Genomic DNA, 24,567 nt, shown 5'->3' on the forward strand with positions numbered 1-24,567 from the left:
CCACTAGATATTGTTACAATGTCACTGAAGTCAGAAGGATGAACACTTGGCTGACTTCAACTTGTATCCACAACAGTTTCGTAACTTGAATTGTATTATGCTTATTTACTACTTAATTATCCCTGTAGGTGTTCGAGGTACTTCACAACAGCTAAAACAGTCCTTGCCCTGAAGAGCATGCAGTAAAACCTAAGATTAGAGATGACAGCACTGCAAGGGGCTGGACCTGGAGAAAGAACAAGGTCCTTGTTCAACTGGATACTTCAATGTATGCCTCAAAGTTCAGTTGATTGGTTAAGCACTTTTGTGACTCAGGGTCAGTTTTACTGATACAGGCATGTATTTCAGGTGCTGGTGTGTGTTCCTGAGAAACCTATTGTTGCTGCTGCTCTTAATGCACCGATTGTCCTGTATAGATACTCTCTCAGACACAGATTGGACCTTGAGGAAATATGAATCTGTATTTCCGTGGAATTACGCCAGTTTGTACTGGTTAATGTTTTGGCCCATTTTGATAATGCCAAACATGATTTATGAATGGGGTGGAATGTGTGTGCATTAAGATCCACGCTCATTCACCAGGAGACACAGTCCTTATGGTTCCCCTGCTGCCTTCTCTTCTCTCCTGCTCTCAGCACCACGTTCCTTCCGAACATCTCTTTTCTTGTGCTTTGAAGTCCATGACTCTCCATCATTTCACAGGAGCTTGAGATCTGTCTGCTGGACTTCAGGCATGTGGGATAGATTCAGGGCAAACAGACTTGATCCGAGTCACTTTATTGCCATCTGCAGAGCAGAGTTTTCCCAGCACACCACCCACTTAGAGGTGCACCTGTGCAGAACCCCAGACATTTTTCTGGAGCTCTGAATGCGTGCACCAGGCTCTGGAGCTACTGGACCTCTCAGTGACCCAGATTTATTGCTAGTTTCCTCTGCATTTTCTCAAGAAGTGTATTTCTCTCTCTGCTGTTTCATGTCCACTTAAAATCTTTTTAGTCCATGCACTATGTTCATTATTTAGAAGTACATGGGAAAGCCCCTTCAGCTCCAAGCTTACTGTGAGTGCTCTACTATTGTATCCCAACTGCCTGCTCTACTTATCTACTGCATTATTTCTGTGAAAGGAAAAGCCATGCAGGGAACAGATGCTTGGAATGGTATTGGGATCCAATTACTGCACTTTTCCAACCTTACATCTATTGTCTAAACTTGGAGCAGGCATATTTTTATTCCTTGGTGACACTATATAAAGAAACAATCCGCATTGTGTTTGCTGGCTGACTAGTAGGCAGAGAAGGGGTGGAAGGAGCAGCAGCAGTATGGTAGGTTTTATTCTTTCCCCTCTCTGTCTGTGTGTCTCTGTGTATGTTTCTTTCTGATTGGACCCCATGAAATCTCACCTAGTATCACATCCAGAATAAAGATGGAGTGTGCTGTGAACTTCCAAGGTCTTTTCTGCATGTGTTTAACAAATGAGTAGGGCAGGGAATGTAGGTGTATGTGCTGAAGGGAAGAGCTGGTGTGTGTGATTCTTTCCAAGACTGATAGTGAGGGCAGCACTGACCAGGACCACTGGTATTCATTAGGGCTAAAGTCTGCTGTGGTGTGATGGGGAGTGAAGGAGAAGGGCCCTTGAGACTGCAGGGCCAAGCAGGAAGCACTGCAGAGATTTCTGTGTCTTGTCTTTTCCCTGCTCACTGTTGCCTTTTAGCTCTGGGACTCCAACAGCCACCTCTGCACCAAAAGTGCACTTGATGTGATTCCAAGGAGCAAAGAGCTGTGGGCAGGTTGGGCTTTATGTCTCCTGCAAATTCAGAGGAAAAACTGCAACAATTGGAAAAAAAAAAAAAAAAAAAAAAAAAAAAAAAGAAAAAAAAGTTGGTGATTCTCTCTTTCCTTATTTTTCTCCTTTTTGCAGGTCCTTTTCAGGCTGTCTTAAAGTAATGCTGCCCAGTGGCTCCCTGAGGCTATGAAATATTTGATTCTGGAGAACATCGGAGAGGGAGTTGTATATGAAAAGTTTTCTCAAAGCTTAGTTCAAATCTGATCCCATTTGAGCAGGTGATTAATGGGATCCAAGAACTGTTCTGAGCAGGATAAAGCCACATTCAAAGTAATTTCTGAAATGCACACACAAAAGTAGTCTCCAGTTTCAGTTGGTGCAAACCCAGTGTCAGTGGTTTCACGCTGAGCACACAAGCCACTGATCATGTTCTTCACCACTCTGAGAAGTAAGCAGTGCCTGTGCTGATTATGCCTCCTCAGTTGTGGATTTACAGGTTTCCCTTTAATCAGCTTCACTAAAATCTGAGACAGCCCTTTCGTGGGGTGGGGGGCGAGTGCTGGGTCCTGGGTTTTCTTTTTCCCCTCTTTTAAAAAAAAAAAATTGACCATTTTTCTTCCCTCCTGTTTAGTTCACTGACACACCACACTGCTTGGTGTTTGGAGACATTTCAGGACATTCAGTGGTGAAATGGCTTAAGTTAGGAGATGTGAAAATACAGTGAGAGATTATTCTGTCTCCTCACTCCTGGTTCAACTGACAATTCTCTGTGGTGGTTCTTTTCATTGTGCCTTTTGTTTTGGGAAAATATCTTCTGAGGTACCTTACTATACAGAGACACATGAAACAGATTTAAAATGGAAAGAAAAAAATAGCCTTAATGAAAGAAAGCTGAAGAATATCTTTACATAAGGAAGTGATCATTTTTTATTAATCAGAGGGAAATGTATATGTAATTATGCTAGATGAACTCTGTGGGGAGGTTTTTTTCTCTCTTTATGATGTCTTAAGGGATTTATAAATATTACAGAGGTTTTATAGCATCATAATATTTCAGATGTGCAGTAAAGCTACTTTCAAAGGATTAGTGCAGACAAAGCAGCATAGTAAAAAATAATTACAAGTCAGCCAGTGCTACTAGGCTCTGACATACAGGGCTGATGAGAGTGAGAGAGGCAGGGTTCGGGGAGATAATTTTTCTAACAAGAGCAGACCACACAAGTGCTGTGGAATAGAGTTCTGAGAACTGTCTATGGCTCTCAGTTAATTCCAGGGAATTTCAGTGAAGTTTAGTCTGTGATGTCTCCCCACATGCTCAGTGCTGATGGAAAGAAGGAAGGGAAGCAGAGCAGAGGAAGCAAAGGGAGGGAAGCCTTTTTTATTTCCCCAAAATGATTCTTGTGATTATTCAGTTCCAGTTACACCTTGTAGCAAATTCTGCAGAAGGGAACTGCTTAACCAAAAATAGATGGCATTCTGATCAGCTGTGTTTTGTAGCCTGCTTCACTCTCTGGAATGTACCACCTGTACTGAGACAGGCAGTGACCGCAGCAGAGCAATGCAGATTTCACTGGCTGAAAATGCAGCCAGTTGTTTAACTGTTGAAGTGTTTGTGTGTGCATCTACACGTGTGTGTGTGTGTGCACACGTGTGTCTGTGAGCACAGAGAAGGACTGTTCCTCTGTTGTTCCTCTGTTCTTTGTGAAAGAGGAGGACACGAACGTGCCCGAAAAGAAATTTTGTTGGCTGGGGAAAGCAGCTGGTGAATTTTGGGTCATAGAGGTTGAGGAGTCTGTGGTTGGAGGTGTTATCTGCTCTCACAAGATAAGTTTTGAGAGATAATACATTCTTCCTGTGCAAGAGAAAAAAAGGAGACTGATTGGGAAGGGATATTATGTGGGGCAAAGGAGAATGCTTGACTGTACAGGAGTGTGAAGCCAGGAGGATGCAGTCCAACAGATTTTTGTATCTAGCAGGGATCAAAGGTGTGTGTGTCTGTGTGGGTGTGTGGGAGGCTGGGACTACATATAAAATGGAGTGAGGATGAGAAGGGAGGGATCTGTTTGTGAGTGCAGAGCAGGTAATAAAAAGATGTTCTGTTTCTCAGTTCTGATAACGTGGGGTTTTATTTGAATGATCTGAGGCTGTTGCCTGTTTGAAATGCAAATTGTGCCCTTAGAGCAGTTTATGTTGCTTACTCCTCTAGACAGTTCTCTCAAAGGCATGCACTTGGGTTGGCCTTATGCTGCTCACCTGCCATAAAAAGGGCCTAAACTGTGCTAAAAAATGGTGGCTTATCCATAGCTGGAATCTTGGGTGCAGATGCAGTGTAAATAATCTCAGCAGAACAAACTTGTGAGACAACAACCAAAAAAATCCTGTCCAGTGCTGCAAAAAACGTTGGATGGGCCTGAGATTAACTTTTGATTCAGAAGCTGGATTCAATGATAGAAGAAATTCAAAGACAGGAAATGTCAGCACTGAGGTCCCAGAGCAGATGAAAAACAAGGAGACAGTGTGATGGATGAAAAAGTAATAGTAACTCAGAGTTAGCATCATACTGTGGATCACAGTAGGGAACAGAATCTGAGCAAGGTGATGGATGATTCTGACTTTCCTGTAGTCACAGACCTGGCTGCAGAGGAAGGAAGTATAAAATGTGAAACAGAGCAATTTAAAGCTGGTAGTATCTTGTGTCTAGTTTGCCTTGGGCTGAATCAACATCTAAGGGTACAAGACAACAGAATCAGGCACTTATTTGTGTATACCACTGCTTTTCTCTGAAGGAATCCTAGGAGACCTACTTATCCACTGATTTCTTTGGTAAAAAAAAATAAAAGAGAACACATTTAAGTTGCTGAGTGGGGAAGTGCTTCTGCATGTGTTCTACCTTTGGCTGTCAGGAATATCAAACTGTCTCATCTTTAGTTATTTAGAGTATTTTAAGAGTGACTTAAGGCATGGTGGACAAACAGGGAACCTCAAACTGAACCAAAAAATGGCTTCTGGCAGTGCTGCCCATTTGGCTTGTGTGCCTGTGGAGACGTTTTTGCCCTGCATGAATTGCTAAGTAGAGGTTGGTTACTTCATTCTTACAGAAGGGCAGAAGTGTGTACCTGAGCAGTCAGTGCAGAGCAGCACCAGTTCTGGAGCTGTACCTTTGTCTTGCAGCAACTTGTCTGTTGTAACATACTTTTCTTCTCTGACCGAGAAATTCATTGAAGTGGCTGAGGTGATAAAGTTCTTCAATAATCCAGTGACACTTCTTTTGTATCTCTGGTGTCATAAACCTACTGCAGCATCAGCCTTCTATGAATTTATCAGGCTAAGCAACACCTCACGTGCTGAAGTGGGAACCCAGTATTTTCAGCCCCTTCCTCCTTTGCATGTAGGGATCCAGACTGATTCCCTGCCTCCTCTTCACTTTGGTCACCCTGAAATCAGAGATTTCTGCACTCTGATTTACTTGAACATTCACCCTCCTCTGCAGTACATAAAAAGTGAATCCCTAATCTTGTATACAGGGAGCAGAGGCAGCACTCCCTCAGTGTTCCCATCTGCCTGTGTCACTGCACTGTCCTTGTTCTCTCTGGCTCCCTGAAACTGTAGGACAGGAGAAATATAAAGACCCTCAGTGAGGGAAACTCAGCTCAGAGCCTGGTTGAACAGTGCTTTCTTGGGACTGGATTTTGGTATGGCTCTATTTTTTCATTTAAAGCTTCTAAACCAAACTAAGCAAACAATAAAAAAGACCCTTCAAAACCCAGGCTAATTGAAGGAATGAATGCTAACACTAGTAAGACAAATGAGTGATATGCGACAAGCCTGTGGTTTCTCTTCTAAAGTGAAGTGCTGTTTTCTTCACAATGGGATGATTAATATACTCAGGCAGGAATATTAATAGGCTTGTTCAGTTGTTGCAACATTCTTCCCACTGCTGTGCTGTTGAGGCCTCGGAATCCAAGCCCAGGGGACCCTCAGCTCTTCAGTTTCTCATCTGGCACGTTTCGTATGTCAGTCTCAAAGCACATGTTGCAAAGATAGCTGCTCTATCTTTGCAAAGTGCAGCTCAGCTCACTTTGCATTTTACAAATGGGGAAATCAAGGCAGGCAGAAGTGATGTGTCACCCATTTGCTCTTCTGTAGGTCACCTACTAAATCCTTGACAGTTTAGAAACATATGCTTGCTCAGTTCTGTGTTGCTCTTCTTATTGTGCCATTCTTTCAGAGATGTACTCTGAAATAGTAATAGAATCCTGATTCTATTCATTAAAAATCCTGGAGTGTCTGGAGTTGTCAGACAGCAGCACAGACCTATTTCTTTTCTCCTAGACCTGCCTTTTATTTGATGTGTCCACCAGAAAGACAGTGACAATGTGCTGTATTCTGTTCCTTGCTCCACCTACTTATCTCTCAGCCTTCCTCTTCAGAGAGGGGCAAAATCAAGGGGCAGTTTCTGTGACTGTGAATTTCCTAACCTTTCAGAGCAGATAGATTGCATTCCCAATAGTGTGATGCAAAAAAGCACCCCACAAAAAACCCAACAGATTGATAATCCAAGATGTTCTGTGCATCTGATACCAAAAGACTTAGCTTGAAACTAGTGATGGGGAGCCATTCCAATTCAGCAGCTGCTCACTGGCCCCTGTGCCATGTATTGGTGGTCTTAGCCCCATTGCACACATGAGAAGATCATAAACAGGATCCACAGCCAGGGCTTCAGCAGAAAAAAGTTAACCTGAGCCATACTGACCTCCTTTATCATCTCTGGACATGACTAGAGAAGCTGTGGCTGCCCCACCCCAAGAGGTGTTTAAAGACAGGTTGGATGGGGCTTGGAGCAACCTGGTCTGGTGTCCCTCCCCCTGGCAGGGGGTTTGGAAAGAGATGAGCTTCAAGGTCCCTTCCAGCCCAAACCATTCCATGATTCTGGGATTAACCAAAGAGTAACATGGAACAAATATGCTGGGATTAATTTTTCCTGGTACAGTGATTGTTCCCTAGATAATTAAACTTCAACCTTTTTTGCCTTGAATAGGACTTCAAAACTTCGGGGTGTTTTTTTGTGTTTCTGATCTGTTCCTAATAGATACTGAGCCACAGTTTTTGAGTTTATCTGATCCTTTCTTATAGCTACAATTCTTGCTTCAAGCCCTACAACACAGACACCCATTAAACTGAAGAAAAATGGAGGTATTGCCAATGTTTGTCATTTAAAGTTAATAAAACCTGGAGCTAGAGCCCACTGCTATTCATTGTGGTGCCAGCTTAAAAAGATGCAGATTGTTTGCTAGTGTGGGGAATAATTCTCATACTGCAGCTGGATCTGTACATGGTCACAGCAGAGCAGAGCATGGGGATCATAGCATCATGGAATGTGTGGGGTTGGAAGGGACCTTTAAAGGTCATCTAGTCCAGCCCCCCCTGCAGCACACAGGGACATTTTTTACCAGATCAGATTGCTCAGAGCCTCCTCAAGCCTGACCTTGAATGTTTCCAGGGATGGGACCTCCACCACCTCTCTGGGAAATCTGTTCCAGTGCTTCACCACTCTCATAGTAAAGAACTTCCCAATATCCAGTCTGAATCTACCCTGCTCTATTTTAAGGCCATTGCCCCTGGTCCTACTCACCCTTGCAGAAAGTCCCTCCCCAGGTTTCCTGTAGCCCCTTCAGGTTCTGGAACACCACTATGAGATACTTCGGAGCCTTCTCTTCTCCAGGCTGAACAACCACAACTCCCTCATCCTGTCTCTGTAGGAGAGTGGCCCTTCTCTGGACTCACTCCAAGAGCTCTATGTCTTTCTTGTGTTGAAGACTCCAGAACTGGACACAGTTCTCCATAAGGGGTCTCACAAGAGCAGAGTAGAAGGGGAGAATCTCCTCCCTTGACCTTCTGGCCATGATGCTTCTGATGCAGCCCAGGATGTGATTTTCCCCCGGCACTGCGAGTGCACATTGTTTGCTGATGTAAACAAGAATGTAAAGATGGTAAAGTGTGTTTTGACTTCATGAAGCCCAGCTACACGAGCTCAGGAGAATCAGTTCTACCACCCATCTGAACACACTGAGGCCAGCCTTGAGTCCTGTGCCCAGTTCCCCCAGACAGCTTGGGATAAATTCCACTGGGTCACATCTGCTTTCTTTTTACCTTCAGGAATAAATAACGTGTAAATACATAGGACTGTTCTTAATATTTCCATTGAGACTGGAAGTGTTGAAAAACTCCACCGGGCACTTCACGTTACATGGAAGATTGCCCGTTACTGCTCAAAATAACACTTATTTCATGTGGAGGAGGAGGGAATCTGTTTATTCCAAAATCAATATTTCTACATTCATTCAACATTCCACTTATTCACTTTTTTTTTTCCATGCCTGTGGTGGCATTCTATCCTTATTTTCATCCTCAATACAAATACATTTTTCTTTTTATTTCCAGATTTTAGTCCTTTGCATTAGCTAATTGGAGCTTGACAGGTCTACAGTGTGGGTATGTGGGTCAATGTCTGCCCTAGCCCTAATTTTCATCCTGGGATCTAATACAGGGTAGCTGGAAATCTGCCTGGCAAATTAAATTGATTAGACAATCTATACTTCAAACAGAGTCAAGTGGGAATATTTCCTTGAGCTGCTCTGCTCCTCAGGATATTTGAAATCAGTATTGAATTTGAACTTTCACAGGCTTCTTTATTTTGATGAAAGGAGACAGTAGAAGTTGCCTTCTGTTTCATACCAAATACCCCAAACCAAGTAAGAATAATTTTCCATGACAAGAGAACCAGGTGGGACTATGATTAAAAACTATGAAGTTTAAAAGCAAGAAAGATAAAGAAAAAATTATCTGTCTGAAGGGAACTCAAAAGGCAGTGTAGCTGATTATCCTACCCTGAGTAAGGATAATGCTGTGGTTAAAACATTTCTCTAATCTGTAGGAATCACAGATTTGATTCTTTACTGCAGAACAAGAACTGTATTGTTTTAGTCAGGCTGGTTGGGCCCTTAGTCAAAAATATATAATGAAGTCTAGTTCTGACTCATTTTTCATGAGAATTAGATTCTGAGATATCATTGTAGCTGTTTCCCCAATCTTTCTCTGTCTCAGTCTTCAGAGGCTTGCCCTTTTATTTAAGATTGCTATCTTGAATATTAAAATTATATGGGCTAGTAAGGCAATGTATGGTAGTTTCATAGGTTGGTACAGGAATATAGGGTGTCCTCCAGGTGTAGAAGGTGTTCCTACTTAGAAGAATCTGTTTGGTCAGTGTTGGTCCAGACAAAGCAGACTTTTGAACGTTTCTGTGCATGTAGGAAATGATAACATTGCCCTTTGTGGTTCCTGAACCGAGTCTTCATGCAGGGTGTCATTTTGAGTCTGGTTGCCTGTCCATGCATGGAAACTGGGAAGCAGGAGCACCTGTAGCCACACACCTGAACTGTTTGTATTCCTTGAGAACAGTGAGTTGCAGATTTTAGCAGACATCTCCAAATGAGACTGTAGAACATTGCTGCTCCTGTAGTACAGAGCTCTGAGGAGCCAGTGCAGGAGGGGGAGTGGTCTCTTGCATCAAATGGTCTGGCATAGGTGACTAGCCAAGGAACAGGGGAAACTTGGGGAAACAAGCAACAGACCAGCTGTGATATTCAGAGTCAGTCTTTGGATCCCTCACCTGTTGTAAGGCAGCACAGTGACAAGCTGTCCTTGTTTGTCTGGGCTGTCAGTTCCAGGCCAGAGCAAGGGAATGGCAAAAAGCCTCAGTGAGAGATTAATCTGTTACTAAAGCAGCATTTTTTATCCCATCTGTATCCTTGTCTGTATATATTTCACCTTCTGTTAAAGATGGAATTTGTTTTCATGGGTGCATAGCAGAAAAAGTAATATATATTTGGTCTTATTTATATTACAGGCTCCAAAAAAGGCAAAGAAGAAGATAGAAGGTGGTTCCAATGTATTCTCTATGTTTGAACAAACGCAGATCCAGGAGTTCAAAGAGGTTGGTCAGTATTTTGCTGTTCTCTGTAGCCTCCTGTCATTGCTAATGAATAACATAGGTTTTGTTTGTAATCCTTATTCAATTCTCCATCTGCTTTAATAAAACACACAGTTGTTTTCTGAATCATCTCTGTGGTTTTGGCTGGTATATCATTTTCCTTGTGTGTTTGTTGGTTCTTTTCTTCATTCTTTCTTTCCTTTTTTCTTTCCTTCTTTCTGCCCCTCCCTCACTCTCATTATTCTAGACCTATTTGAAAAGCCCCCAAGTCCTTGCCCCAAAATAAAGGAAAATTATAATCTCATTCACTTCAGCCCTGAATCAGGAAAACACTTGAGCACATGTTTAAAGTTGTGGTGTTTTAAAGAAGAATAGTCTTACATGGTCAAGTATTAATCTGAATAGAGATGCTTTATTGAACCAGGGTTCAGGTTCAGGCCATCACATTTTGCACTGGTTTGTGATTTAAAATTATTAACTTTTCTCCCATTTTTTTACAAACTCACATTTCTAAAGCAATTTCCAAAAAATCTGTTCCATTTTGTGTGTGTGGCTTTCAAGTTTACTTTTCATGAGGATTCCCAACAGCAAAGCTCAGTAATGAATGAGTCTAAAAACCCCTGCAAAGGGTTGTGAAATATGGCCCAGTTAAATGGATTGAAACTACTAACCTTTTCCCCACAGCTGATGGGAACATGTTCAACACTTTTGTCCCAACTCTTCTCTATATCCCATGAACCTCCAGTTTCAAGTTCTCCAAGTGCTACTCTTTGAAGGCACACCAACCAAAAAGAAGAGCTGGCCAGAGTGCTTTATTTGATCTACTCAAAATAAGATAACACTTGGAGCATTTCTGGGAGGATGGTGGCAGAATAATGCCAAAAACATGAGGCGGCGGAGTGGTTCAGTGAAAACTGAGACCATGTTGTGTTTAAAGACTGCATCCTTGGGACAAGTATTTCTGAAAAGTGGTTTTGATCAGAACATTCTTATCTAGAGATTTCAACCAGCTCACCAGAAAATGTTTCAGCATTGCTGTTATGATGTTACTTGAAGTTCACACATTACATTATATACCCAAAACTCACCCTGCCTTCTGTGAGCTTGCTGTACTCTGCTTTGCTTTTCACATTTTCTTCTGTTTTGCTTCCAAATTGTGGGGATCACCATTTAAAGCAAGCCCTTCCAATAGGAAGGGGAGCAACTCTAAGGGGTTGGACTTACTTAATATTTTGTTAGGTGATGGTTTCGCAGGTGAATAAAGGGTTATCATAGAATGCCAGCTTGGAAGGGACCTCAAAGATCATCTGGTCCAACCTTTCCAGGTACTACTATACTTTATATGAGAGGGCTCAGCACCCTGTCAAGCTGAGACTTAAAACTGTCCAGTGTGGGGGCATCTACCACTTCCTTTAGGAGACTATTCTAATGTTTGATTTTCCTCATGATTAAAATTTTTCCTCTTGTATCCAGTTGGAATCTCCCCAGGAGCAATTTGTGACCATGATCCTTTGTCTTTCCATGTGACTCCTTGTAAATAGGGAGCCATCTTCTTGGTAGCCACCCTGTAAATACTGGAACATGGTCATATGGTCTCCCTGAAGCCTTTTTTTCTCAAGGCTGAACAAACCCAGTTTTCTCAGCCTCTCCTCATATGGCAGGTCCTCCAGTCCTCTGACCATCCTTGTGGTCCTTCTCTGGACCCTCTCCAGACTGTCTGCATTCTTTTTGGGGGACCAAAAACTGAATGCAGGGACCAAAACTGAATGCAAATATATAAATACAAAATATGAACATGTGTGCTTCAAGTAATCACGTGGGCAAACGGGAATGTGAGCAGAGGGGCTTTGTAAGAAACTGGAGGCAAAACTACATGAAGTTATGTTGATATAATATGATCATGGAAACAAGTGCACCCAGTAGAGCAGTAGACTTTAAAACTGCAAGTTACTGGAGCTGCAATGGATGAGCTGTATTCTCAGGAGAACGTTGTCTTTCATAATAATACTGAAGTAAGAATAATTCCTGGTTGTTGTAAAGATACACTCTCATATTGATGTTGATGTCAGACAGATATCCAGCTTCAGAGACATGTCTGGTTCTACTAATGTTCCCCATAGTATGACCAGAGGAATTTGAGGTCATAATAATCTTTCAAAATCAATGAAACATTCAAAGTGTAATGGCAGGCATGCAACTAGGTAAATAAATAGATAGGCAGTTAGCAGGCTTGGTAAAAAATGGGTAGAGTACATGCATTCTGTGTTGGCTGTAAATAGAAAAATAACTGGCTTTTTTCCTATCAAAATTTTGTCTGACAAGACGTATTGAAGGTCAACACATCAAGGTCATTCAGAGCACAAAGTACAGCTGGAAGGATACGGTTTATTGAAAAGGGAAGCAAACTTTGAGTAAATAATACTATGAAACTTACTTTTTTCTGTACTTTTGAAAATTCAGCTGTTTCTGTATGAAGGACATTTTGAGACCCAGAAGAAATTGGCTTTAGCTTGATCTACAAGAATTACATGTACAGAATATGATAGCTGCACAGAAGAATGAGGTATGGGAAAGGTACAAAACACACAGAGTAACCACTGACTAAATCCTCCCTGACTAAAGGCTCCTTAATTCAAACTTTCATGGGTTAAGGTCTGAATGTCTTGAGCTGCCAGCATTGGCCTCAGCCCAGCTCCACGCTGCACTGAGCATTAATTTAGTAAGAAGTTTGGGTGGGTTTAATTAAGCCCCTTGCCAAGATACAGTCCTGTGTTGAAAGTGAGGAAAGTGCAACAATGTGGCACGATATGGATGAATCAAAGGAAGTTAAATATTCTTCTTTACAGCATGAATCTAATACCCCCCTCGACTGGTACGTGTGCTTGTAGCACTGTCAAGTACAACGTGGCAATGGCAATAAATGTTCCTTTTTCTTCCAACAGGCTTTTACCATCATGGATCAGAACAGGGATGGCTTTATTGACAAGGCAGACTTGAGAGACACATTTGCTGCACTAGGTAAGCTGGTGGTAATAATTAAAAACTTAAAAGAAATACAGTTTAAATTCCAAGCACGTCAGAAAAGTGTGTATTAGAATTACAGTGGGGGAAGTAACATGGTACACAGGAGGCAAGAGGAAACCTGTTCAGTTTGATCTTCCTCCTTTATGGTAGTTGTTGTCCTTCTACATAGCTCCAGCTGGAAAGTCTCCTCAGCAGCCACTTTCTGAAGTGAAATGAAGGTCTCTCTGGGGCTGAGTGGCGGGTGCAGCAGAGCTGTGCAGCTGGCAGCTCTCCAGAGGCACTGATCCCTCCCCTGCAACTATTTCATAAAAAGCCCACCCAAGCAGGGGTCCATGCCAGGCATTTCTGATTTGCCTCTGAATTCAGGCTTCACAGGCTGCACCTTTTTCATCTAGAAGCCGTGCAATATCTACCAATTAACATTGCTATGGACTGGCTGCCCCTCTGCCCACACAAGAGTAAGAACTCTTCATGTGAGGTTCTGTGCTGTTGGGCATTTATGTGGGGTGGAATGAGCATGTCATGAAATTAGACATTGTCCATTCCATGCACAGCACAATCATGATAATACCAAGCAGATTGAAGAAAATCTTCCCAAGGAAAGGAGAAATTAAAATGTTCATGATCCCAAACCTGGAGTTGTATTCTTGTTGCAGCATTTGAGGCTTGAACAGTGATGTAGACATTTGGGTTTTTGCCATCTGGATCTTATTAAAAAAGAGTTTGATAAGAATCTTTAGTGCTCCCTGGGGTGGAATCAGACGCCAGCAGAGTCAGTGCAAAGAGCAGAAGCTCCTGAACTCTTTATTGTGACAATGAGGTTTGCAAACTCTGGCCTGTAGCTACTGTTACCCTGAAATATTTCTTTCTTAAGGCCAAGTTTTGGTATCTTTCCTGTTCAGTGAAGCCCTGCAATGCCTGTAAAGTACAGACAGCAAATTACCACACAATTTGCATAAAATTGCCAGGTTTAAGTTCTCATCAATAGGACTGCACAAGGATGGGGAAGGGCTAGGACTACACAAGGATGGAGAAGGGATACAACTACTCAACTCATTCATCTGCTCTCCACTCAGAAAGGCATCTCAATATACAGGAGGGCAAAGACCTTGGATTCAGTTCACTCACTGTGAACTCAGCTTTATTAGTATCAGTAAGGCCCATATTTCACCTGAGGTAAAAAAACAAACAAAAAAGGAAAATAATTTATTTGGAGGTGTCTCATGTGTTGTCCAGTGCTGGCCATGTCTGTATTATTTATTCTTCTTACTCCTTCAGTCACCCTTTGATCTTAGGGCCAGCTCTGCCAATTCGTTTTACACTCAGGTATTGTGGAGTTGTGTTCTACCATGTTATTAGCAAAGTTGCACAGAGCCCTGAGCTCCCCAGTGGGAGGAGATGAATGGGAATCATTTTTTGAAACACAATTTGTGATTTATTATGAAAAATGATCTCTGCTGCAGGTCGTCTGAATGTCAAGAATGAAGAGCTTGAAGACATGGTGAAGGAGGCGCCAGGTCCTATTAACTTCACTGTCTTCCTGACTATGTTTGGGGAAAAGCTGAAAGGTAAGTACCTTTGGGGGGTTGGAGAGGTATCTGTCAAAGATCCTCAGCTCTGAAAAATCTCAGCACCTTGCAAATTATAATAATGTATCCACAGAACTATGCTTAAAGGCAAGGAGTGATCTCCATTTTTGCAGACAGAGCTGAAGTATGAAAAGGCTAAGGGATGGTCCAGAGGACAATTGAAAGGTGTGATTTCAGCTTACATAAGCTAACATGAAAGTGCTAAGTTGAGGTCCAGAAAGTAATGAGATCCTGGCAGCCTGGGGCACAGTGCACATGAGTTATTCACCGTCAGTCCGTTCCTGTTGCTCATGCTGTGGTGGTATCACTCCCAGTGTTAGCTGGTTTAAAAGTGTATTTTCAGTATTCCTACAAAATCTGCACTCCCTCTGCTCCTTATGCAAACATCATGTCTGCATCATTCTTGAAGTTATAGGGTATGAAGGAGCAAAATGGCCTTCCCTCATTTTCTGTGTTAGCTGTAACCCAGTGGTCCTGCCTTCGTGTCACTTGAGGTCAGTAGTGATTTTGCCATTAGACAAAGATTTAACTGAATAAGTCTTCATGGAGGAGATAAATGGAAAGAATTTAACCTCAGATATCACAAGGGAGAGGGATTTTGCCCATTGCTGAAGAATGTATAGGGATCACTACAGGGAATTCAGAAAATGTGGGTACTAAATTTGTTGTGGGAGATAGTAATTTAGTTGTATCTCTTACACTGTTAATGGCTGGAAACTGCAAGAGAGGGAGTGTGAGGCCAAGGGAAACCTCCAGTCATCATCTTGTATGCCTTAGAGATAGGTGGAAGCCTTGACCTTCAAAGCAAGGGCACGTTCTAGAAGTTTGTTAAAATAACTAATGGACAGGAAAATGGAAAAATCTGATCCCATCTTCTTAAAAACATTTATTGTATTTCAGCTGGACTCTGGCTTTATGTTGCTGAGCACAATTTCAGTAAAGGGCTTTTTATGCTAGGAATAGCAAATAGAGAGGTCTGAAAGAAAGGATTAATGTAGCTTAGTCCTTAAGGACATACAAGATTGCTAAGGAACCCAGCAGGTCTGGGAATCATAAGAGGTGATGGATAAAAAGCTGTAGACTGACACTGGAGAGGGGGTTTTATGTCCCAGATATTGATCTGTCTTGATCACAGTGGTACCTCCACCTTCACATTCCTGATGTCACCCTGCAGAGTAGGTAGTGCTCTTCTCCAGAATCCTCCTTCTACTTCTCCTGGGGTGCTCTGCTACCCATTCCTGTCTATTAGTGATGCTTATGATCACAAAGAGCATGAAAATGAGCTCTTCTTCTCTTCTCCTCTTTCCCCATGTCCCTTATGATTGTTGAAGCTGGCAAAGAGTTCAGCCTGCCAATTGTGTGGCCTAAAACCAGAGCCAGCACAGGAAGGTGAATGGTAGAGCAAACCCCTCTTGTCTGCAGGTTTCCTGTTGGCTACTAGCAGGGGAGGAGAGTTTTTTTAATTTCCATTTGGTGAAGGGAAAATCACAGCTGTGCTTGTCATGCCCTTCTGGTTGGGTTTGTCATGCAAAGGAAGCAGAGCCAAAAGACTGCACATTCCCAATCAAAACTAATTGGGATGAAGAGCCTTTGTAGTGCAATTAGAAAGGGAGAAAGGGCTAGAGGAAGTGGATATGGCAATTTTGCAACACTCTTTATTAGCTAAGTACCACTCAGAGAATTTGGTGAAAGGTGCTTTCTAAGTAAAATTTGTTGTGCTATAATTGATTTCTGTCATAAAGGGGAAGCTGGGATTTTCAGGATGAGCTTTAGCTTTGTATATGGAGATGATGATGCCAGATGAACAGCTAACAAAACTGGGTTTATGTTAATGCCAACCACATGGAGCTGTTTCTACAGGGAGTCAGAATAATACAATTTGTACAGAAAACAGAGATGCCGCACATCAAAGAAACCACTTTATTTACCAGCTAATCAATAAAGAATGCCTGCTGCATTGCTTCTCTTCAAAGCCAAAGTCCAAGGATATGACAGAGTAGAAAATGTAAAACACAGTGAAGGAAAAAAATATCCCTCACACAGTGGTGACTACTTAAAATGCAGACCTTTTCATGGAGCTGGAAGATGTTTCTCTTCATGGGACAATCAAAACACTCATTAAATAGCAGTGCTCTTTGTATTGAGCACATATTCATTGCTGTTTCCATACATTGCCTGCAGCCTGGCAAAAAAAAAATAGACATGGCCAGTGTGTGACAAGAAGGAAGCCACAGAGCCTTAGGTTTGTTCTCTGTTACACCCACTAAGATGCTACTACTAATCCTTGTGAAACCTTTTAAACAAAACTAAGAGGGCATCAGGAGTGTGTAGTCATTACAGCAGGGAACCTGGGTTCTGTGCTGGTTCTAGCTCTGCCAAACATTGAAACAAACTTTAAAACTGCAATTCTTCATGTTATCACCTTTCTTTTAATCATACTTCCAATATTTCAGCATCCTAAGTAGCTTCACTGGTCCGTGGGTCAGTCTATCTGCTTGTCTGTTTGGTTTCCTACAGTTATAAAGAATGATTTGTAGTATCTAGACCACTGTAATATTTTGAAATACTGGGCAATGGTCAGAAACAAGAGTATGTAGCATATTCTTGGGTAGGGGTTAAAGCAGAGTGTGAGGGTACTCAGAACCTGCAGGGTTACAGAACTGTCAGAAACCCCAGCCAAGATGAAGGCACTATGAAAGCTGGTTCCTGACCCCATTTTTTCCCAGTCTAAATAGATGGGACAGATAAAGGATGGAAGAAGAAGAAGACCATTACTGTCATTTTACTGAGGAACAGGGGAGCAGGGAAATTAAAGTCATACTAAAAGTCTGTGGCCCAGCTAAAAGCAGGAGCAAAATCTTGGAGCCATGGTCTCGGGCTTTAAACCATCCTGTTTCTGAAGGAACACTTATTGAAGAGATACTGAAGTGGAAGTGCAGTACAGGACATAAGTACAAATCCCCATTTTGCATTGATCATCCTGTTTCCATTGCATTCCATTGACATTCTGATCTTATGATGAGCTCCATTTCCTTTAGTGAGGGAAATAACCTCTTCTCTATATCATGAAGAACAAGGCACATCAAATAGTGTTTTTACAAGGAATGTACAGTACAAGATTAAAGGAAGCCAGTGAGGGAAACAGTTTGTTATATTTTCATTTCTGAAAGCCACTAATCCTCTGGGTACTGATACTGGAGACCAGTTCCTGGAAGTTTTTTCTCCTGCAGACATAGAATAGATATGAGTTATTATTTTTAAGCTTCTGAGCATTGAACTATTCACCTCTATTGTTTATCTGACATGACAAATGCTGCCGACTTAAGAAAACCTTTGTCTTCAAACCTACAACTGCAGAATTCTCCATTTTGCAGTGTTTTCAAGTGAATGCAATTACTGAGCAAGTATTCAGCAGCTGCAGAAATACATCCAGGCTTCTAAATTATGTTTCATTAATTTTAGGCACAGACCCAGAAGAAACCATTCTGAATGCTTTTAAGATTTTCGACCCAGAAGGAAAAGGCCACATAAAGGCAGACTAGTAAGTTTCTTTCAAATCTGTAAAAAATAATGATAATAATTGCACAAGTCTAAAGAACTGCTTAAAAGCTTTCTTCTTCACTGTATTTTAAGAGACAGAGGAACTGTCAGGCAGAGAAACATTTAGTTTTCTAAGCCAGCATGAAAAGACTGCACTGTTTTACGAATGTATTTGTATACGAAAAAGAGATGTTATTGTCTTGAGACACTACAAGAGGCAACGGAAATATAATCACATGTAGGCCATTAGATAGCCTTTTTTGAAGGTCTGGATATAAATCAACACATTACTCTTTGCAGATTAACTCCATATGTAAAATGAAAATGCATGTCTGGTGCCTAATTCTCAGTGTGCTTGACTAAAGTGGGAGAGCTAGTCCCCTTTTTAAAAAAGTGATTAATTTCATTAACTCTGGGACATGGTTTCAGTGAGGACATTTTCCTTGTTATGTCTTTACCATTTGAGCTTTCTGCTTCTAGACAGTAATTTGCTGTAAAATTCCACTATATATGCTGGGAGCCAAAGGAAGGAATACTATTAATAATGTGGCAATTATTGTCAATATGGCTATTTATAAATAAGGAAGCAGGACCTAATTTGTATTCATAACCCGATAAACCAACAAAGCAAGGAAGAAGGACTTGCAGTACTAATTGCACAAATGTAAATCCTCATGGCACTGCCAGAACAACACTGTAAGATGGCCCCCAGGTAAATGAGATAAAAGATATCAAAGCAGGGTAGTGGATGAGGAGGTCTGACCCCTTGCTCCAGTGAAATGCTTCATGTGCCTCGATTCATGCATATTCTTGAATTCCTTAGTGAATTGGGGGTCTATACTTTACTGTAGCAGCCATTTCAGGTGGAGTTTATAAAGCATATTATGTATAGGAAGTTTGTTAGGGAACCATGACTTACAAAATTGTATTTGCATCAAGGAGTTCTGCTAATGTTGTGATATGGTAAATGAAAACTAAACCTGTTACCAGAAGCTCTGAAGTGAAGTTTTCCATGATAGTTATTGATGTCTCATGAAGGTTAGTTGAAAATACAAAATCTACCTACAATACTTCCTTCTATTACCAATATGCTATGACAATGGATTTGAGAGTCCTGCTCTGGTAAGCAATGTGCAAATGAAAAGCAAAGGGCTGGTCTTTTCACCAAAGAACTTCCAAATGAATTAAAACGCAAGTGGATGTAGCAAACAATCCTAAGGAACAGAAGGTTCACAGTCCTGATTGTTTTGGGGTTAATATGATCCAAACAGCTTGGGAAGAACTAGTCAGAGACTAGTGACACAAGTGACTCACACAATCAGAATATGAGGTAGCTTGTTGCCAAATGAGCCAGATCACACAGTAGTGAACTCACAGCCATGAAACACAACCCTCTGATAGTACATAGCCATGAAATGTTCTATTTCCCACCCCTCTCTGTAACAATGTACTGCACACAGAATCTGCAGCTTGCCACCCTGTGTCCAGCTCTACATTCCTGGGATGCAGGAAGGCAGATGGAGTGTGGGGCAAATTAGGAATGCAGTATCACACTCCAAAATAAAGATGAGAGAGAAATACTTTTATTTTTTTCTTGATGGAAAAGGTCAATCTTGTCCCCACCCCCACTGCACTGCTAACATTAGACAATTGTTTTAGCTCATCACCACAACAGAGCATAATGTTTACTTATTAGACCCGAGGGTAATGTTGATCATTACAGAACAAACCATTAAATCAATTCCGTGAATGTCTTTGAGGTTTAACTTCTATTCATATGCTTCCAAAATTTAGACATTTGAAGGTTTTGAAATAATTTTTATGTTGGCTCACACAGCCATTTCAATATGACAGTTAATGTTAATAAATAATATTTCTCCATATTAAAAAATCCTGGAATGTGTCTCTCCAAAACCAGCCATGTTGACCTTTTAATCAGAACTTCTTTTCATGTTTATGGAGTTAACATCCTTCTGGGGATTTTTATGTCTCTTCCCTCTGCATGTTTTCACCTCTGGTCTGGAAATGACTCACTTAGTCCATCTGATGGTAGCTGGGATGGAGTCTCCTAACCTTTCAGAAGCTCCAGGAGTTTATAACTTACTTCCAAATTGAATGACAGACTTTGTTTTTCTGCCTCCTTATACCACACATAAAATCCTTCCTATAGCATGATGTCAAAAAGAGAAAATGCTTTAGGTCAGATTCTCAGCTGGTGTAAACTGGCATCATGTTTGGAAAGGTTAGATGATTCAGTCCTTAAATGCCATTTATTTGACAAAGTGAGTCAGGCCAACATCAACTGTGTCTCCTGCTGATGCCAACAGAACTTTGCAGATTTGAACCAGATGAAAATGGACCCAGGGCCTTTACACACATTCTGCACCTTGGGAGATTAGTTTGGCTGAGTTAGTGATGTTTCTCATCATAGTTGCAGAGCCCTGTTCATTTCAGCTCACCTGTTTTTCTCCAAGGCAGCACTTTAGAAGTGGTAAACCCAGTGGAAAACCAAAATGTCCCAGAGATTTTATAGCTATTTTTTTAAAGGTTTTGAAAATACAGGAATGCAACAAAGTATTTGCAACTGCGGGAGGAACTGATGTCAACCAGGACAAGACACAGTATTTCGACTCTGACTTCAAGGCAAAGGGATCTTCTTTTTGCCCAGAAGACTTTTGTTTTGTTCTTTTTGTTTTTTTGGTTTTTTTTTGAGAAGCAAATAGTGAAAGGAAAAAAGTGCATAATCCCTAGCTTTGGAAACTGTGAGTGTTAGTTTCCATATAAAATAAATAATGGAAAATGTGCACAGATCCTTAACTCATAGATCCTTAACTCAGTCCTTCTTCCTTATGAGTGTGCCAGAGCCTACTGGGCTGTGCATCAGAATATTATAATTAGATATCTGATCTTTTCTTTTCCCCTAAATAGTTAGAGCATGTAAATATATGACACATAGTGCCTAGATCTTTTAAATTCAGTCTTGTTTTTGATGAAGTTTATTTGTGACTTCTGACAGAATTGCTGTAGATGCATCCTTCAGTCACCAGGCTCCTTCCTTTGCTGATGCTATTTGCCCCAGGTTACACAGAGCCAATAATCAATTTATGCTGGTGAGAATGATCTCTACAGTTACACTCACTGATCATCTGAGAATTCCACTTTTAAAAATGCAGTCACATAACAAATGGCCTGATAACAAAACAGAAACAGCATATGAAAGAGGTGAGGAAAGACTTTGGTAAGTAAAAAGAATGTTAAAGTAATGCAGGAAAAATAGATACAATAGCTGAAGCTCTCTCTGTAATGTCAGAATATTTCCCAAAGCTTTCATGGGCATTTTCACTCCTGTCCTTGTGGATAAGATCCTTATTCATTATAAAGAAACTTCTTTTTCTAGTTTTCCCTTTCTGTCCTTCTAAAGGAGCACTTCACATCAACAAGAAAGAAATGGAGACATGAATCTGCCTCTTATGCAAATTGGAATAAGTCTTTGTTGTAGCCTTTCACTGGAAAAAAAATGTGTGACAGAGATAGGAGGAAGTACAGTTGTGGCTTTGCCATCAAAACTACACTTAGATCTGTATGACTTTAGCCACTCAAGATGCACAGTGAATAGGAGCAGAAAGGGAAGCTTTACAACTTTGCCTGAACATCTGCATCCACAGTAGGTGAACATGGTTCATGTGGAAGAGCTCCTGGGTAGGCATGATTTCCATTATCAGTAGTTAGTTCTAAATATTCACTTTAAAAAGCAGAAAGGGCTGTTTCCAGAAGAGCTGTTACTCTCCCCAAAACAAATTCTTTTTTAAAAAGCAGCCTTTTTTCAAATCTCCAAACTAAAACAGATTTCTGTACTTGTTTCAGTTTGTTTTTATACAACAGACTGCTCATCTGGTATCACAAGTTTATAGTCTGACTGATCTAGAAAAAATCCTGATAATATATACAAATAACTGTTAGTAACAAGAGGAGGCAACTCTGTCTCTTCAGTGTGAATGCAATCTCTTTGAGATTAATACAGGAATTCTTCTAGTGGAAGGGGAAATCATTAGTACATCATACTGGTGGATGTTCAGGCACACGGGGCAGGTACTGTCCTCAGTACATGAGTAACTGGGTGAAATGTAAAGACATTTTATCTAAAGGTGTCAGACTAGAAACATTCATCATTCCTCCTGGCCTTTCTGGTCACCTGTAAGCTTAGGTGAAAAAAACTTAAATGCTTGATTGACTGCCCACCATGGGTTTGAAAACAGGGCAAATTAGATGAGGGTCTGACCTGGAAATACTCTCTAGGATGCAGATTGTGTGTGGGATAAGCTCCTTGTTACAGTGCTGTGACTGCAGATCAAGACATTGTGCCATGAAATACAACAGGTCTGTTCTGGGAACCACTCTATGCAAAGAAAGGGATTCTCAGATGATGATTCAGAAGAACTGTTGGAGTTCTCTTTCAAGTCCTCTTTCTCATTTCATGCTCTGTTCCTTTCATCCTCAGATTTTACAGAAAATGTTCTCTCTTTTGGTTTTGTGAAGTGATCCAAACTTTAAACAGCAAGTGAGAAGACCTACCGTTTTAGGTTAAGATAAGCATACAAAATTGCAGCATTTCAATTAGAGTAATAACCTTAAACAATTTTAAACCTCTGTAAAATGTCACAAATGCAGAAGAAGTTGGCAGAGCAAGGCATTGACACTGATGGGTGCCCACAGAAAATCTCTTACAATATCATGGAAGGATTAACAGCTCTAATTTATGCAGTCACACAGATTTTCTTTCATGTAACTTCAGGAAGGATCTAGCCATCTGAATTGTCGTGTGCCATTATCACCCTTTAATCAGGTTATTTAATTTTATTTGAACAGCATCAAAGAAATGCTGATGACACAGGCAGACCGGTTCAGTCAAGAAGAGGTAAGTACCTTCATCTTTATTCAGAAAAGGCATCTATCTCCAGCCACTGTTCAGCAATGGGTATTTGCCCCTCTTTAAATGCATGAGTTCAGCTGAAATCCAGACTGAGAGAAGGCTGATGGCAGCTCTAGCAATTAGGAACAATTCAAAGCATCTCTTCTGAATAGCACCATGGCTAAATCAAAGCCCAACAGATTCTTTGGACTTCCATCCAAGTGTGAGCGTGGCCTGTCTCTGGTGTTCTTTGCCATGGTGGGCTGAGTGATGGATTTACTAGAGTGCAAGTGGGTGTGGGTGGAGACTGTGATCTGGTTTCCATTTCTGTGAGACTTATTTTGTTTGAAATCTGAAATGAGTTCTGAAATGAGGTACTGACTCTGTGGTTTGTGTGAGACTGAACATGGATTCTGCTGGCTGGGAGGAGGAATTTAGAGGGACTTTATGTTCAGGAGAGCAGATTGCATGGACTTGGTTCAAGGCAAGAACAGACTGGAGTGAAGACTGTAGAGCATTACCTGGATTTCAGGGAGAGCTCTTTTCAACAGGGAACTTGTTGGGACTCTAGCAGGATAGGATGTCATTAGCTAGTTCTGTCCTAATTCCTATTTCAATTTTACTGAAGTTAAGGAAAAAAAATTCCATAGTGGTTAATGGATCAAGGCAAAAGGGAGTAGAACTGGGTTGAAAATGAAAAACAAAACATGTTGCTGTCCCAGAGTCCTACATTTGTAACACTTATCTCCTCTTTGCTTGGCAGATCAACCAGATGTTTGCTGCTTTCCCTCCAGATGTCTCTGGTAATCTTGACTATAAGAACCTCTGTTATGTTATCACCCATGGTGAGGAGAAAGACTAAGAGGGAAGAGATGAGCTTCTCCTGTGATGATGCACCAAGTTATTTCATAATGCTTTTGTGTGCAAGACAAAGGGCTCAACATGCAGTATATGAAGCCATGTGGTCATCAGAAGAGAACCAATAAAACAATTGAAATTAGATTAAAGTTATTTAATGCTTCTGTTTTTATAAAAGATGAAAATACCAATTTTGCGATTTATTTTCCCCATCCTTTTTTTTTTTTTTTTTCTGTCAGTGGTTTGAAATTGAATTTTCTTGATGAACTGGTGCTTTCATGACTTATGGACAATCCTAATGTTCACCAGATGGTCCATTGAGCACTGCAGTCTTGCTTAACCTCTTGTCTTTTATACATAAGCTCCACGTGTCAATTGAGAAATCCTCTAGCTTATTGCACCAGGAAGAGTACTTGGTAAATACAATCCTGTGCCATTTCACAGCCCCTAGCAATGAAAGTGTAAATAAGACAACCTTAAGCTCTTGTGAATATTCCCTCTCCATCTCAGTGATGTGACCAGTCTCATAAGCCACTTGACTCATCTGCAAAAGAACAGAAATAGTGGAGTAGTGGCTATTTTTCTCATATTAAAATCAAGCTAGGTGCACTTAGAAACTTGTAATAATGAGTTTCCCCCTTCAGATGTACCTTTATGATGTGTAGCAGGTTTTCCATGAAATTACAGTAACATGTAGTCTTCCACCCATTGGCCATCAGCCTCATTTTACAGGTGAGGCACATGCTGGCAGGATGTGTTTTGCCAAAGGTCATCAGAAGTCTAAGGACAGCGACAGGAAAAGAACTCAGGAACTGTAGCCCAGGGTTACAGGCTACCTTGCAGACTATCTCTCATTTTTGGAATCCAAGATCAG

General features: G+C 41.1%; 1 protein-coding gene across 1 annotated transcript; it reads left to right on the plus strand.

Moving 5' to 3' along the window:
- The first annotated feature begins 1,138 nt into the window (after window positions 1-1,138).
- MYL10 (myosin, light chain 10, regulatory) lies at window positions 1,139-24,134 on the plus strand. Its single transcript, XM_010006029.1, has 7 exons — window positions 1,139-1,322; window positions 9,690-9,776; window positions 12,716-12,791; window positions 14,261-14,365; window positions 17,849-17,927; window positions 22,793-22,841; window positions 23,599-24,134. Exons 1-7 carry the CDS (start codon window positions 1,320-1,322, stop codon window positions 23,695-23,697), a joined length of 498 nt encoding a protein of 165 aa, XP_010004331.1. The 5' UTR covers window positions 1,139-1,319; the 3' UTR covers window positions 23,698-24,134.
- Window positions 24,135-24,567: the final 433 nt, after the last annotated feature.

This window comes from Chaetura pelagica, unplaced genomic scaffold (assembly GCF_000747805.2).
Source record: "Chaetura pelagica isolate M959 unplaced genomic scaffold, ChaPel_1.0 scaffold49, whole genome shotgun sequence".
Lineage (NCBI taxonomy): Eukaryota > Metazoa > Chordata > Aves > Apodiformes > Apodidae > Chaetura > Chaetura pelagica.

Bases quoted from the DNA above. Each gene is read 5' to 3' on its own strand.
- MYL10 (XM_010006029.1), top strand. The intron at 9,777-12,715 runs GTTGGTCAGTAT...TTCTTCCAACAG, and splicing joins AGATCCAGGAGTTCAAAGAG to GCTTTTACCATCATGGATCA. The intron at 12,792-14,260 runs GTAAGCTGGTGG...TCTCTGCTGCAG, and splicing joins AGACACATTTGCTGCACTAG to GTCGTCTGAATGTCAAGAAT.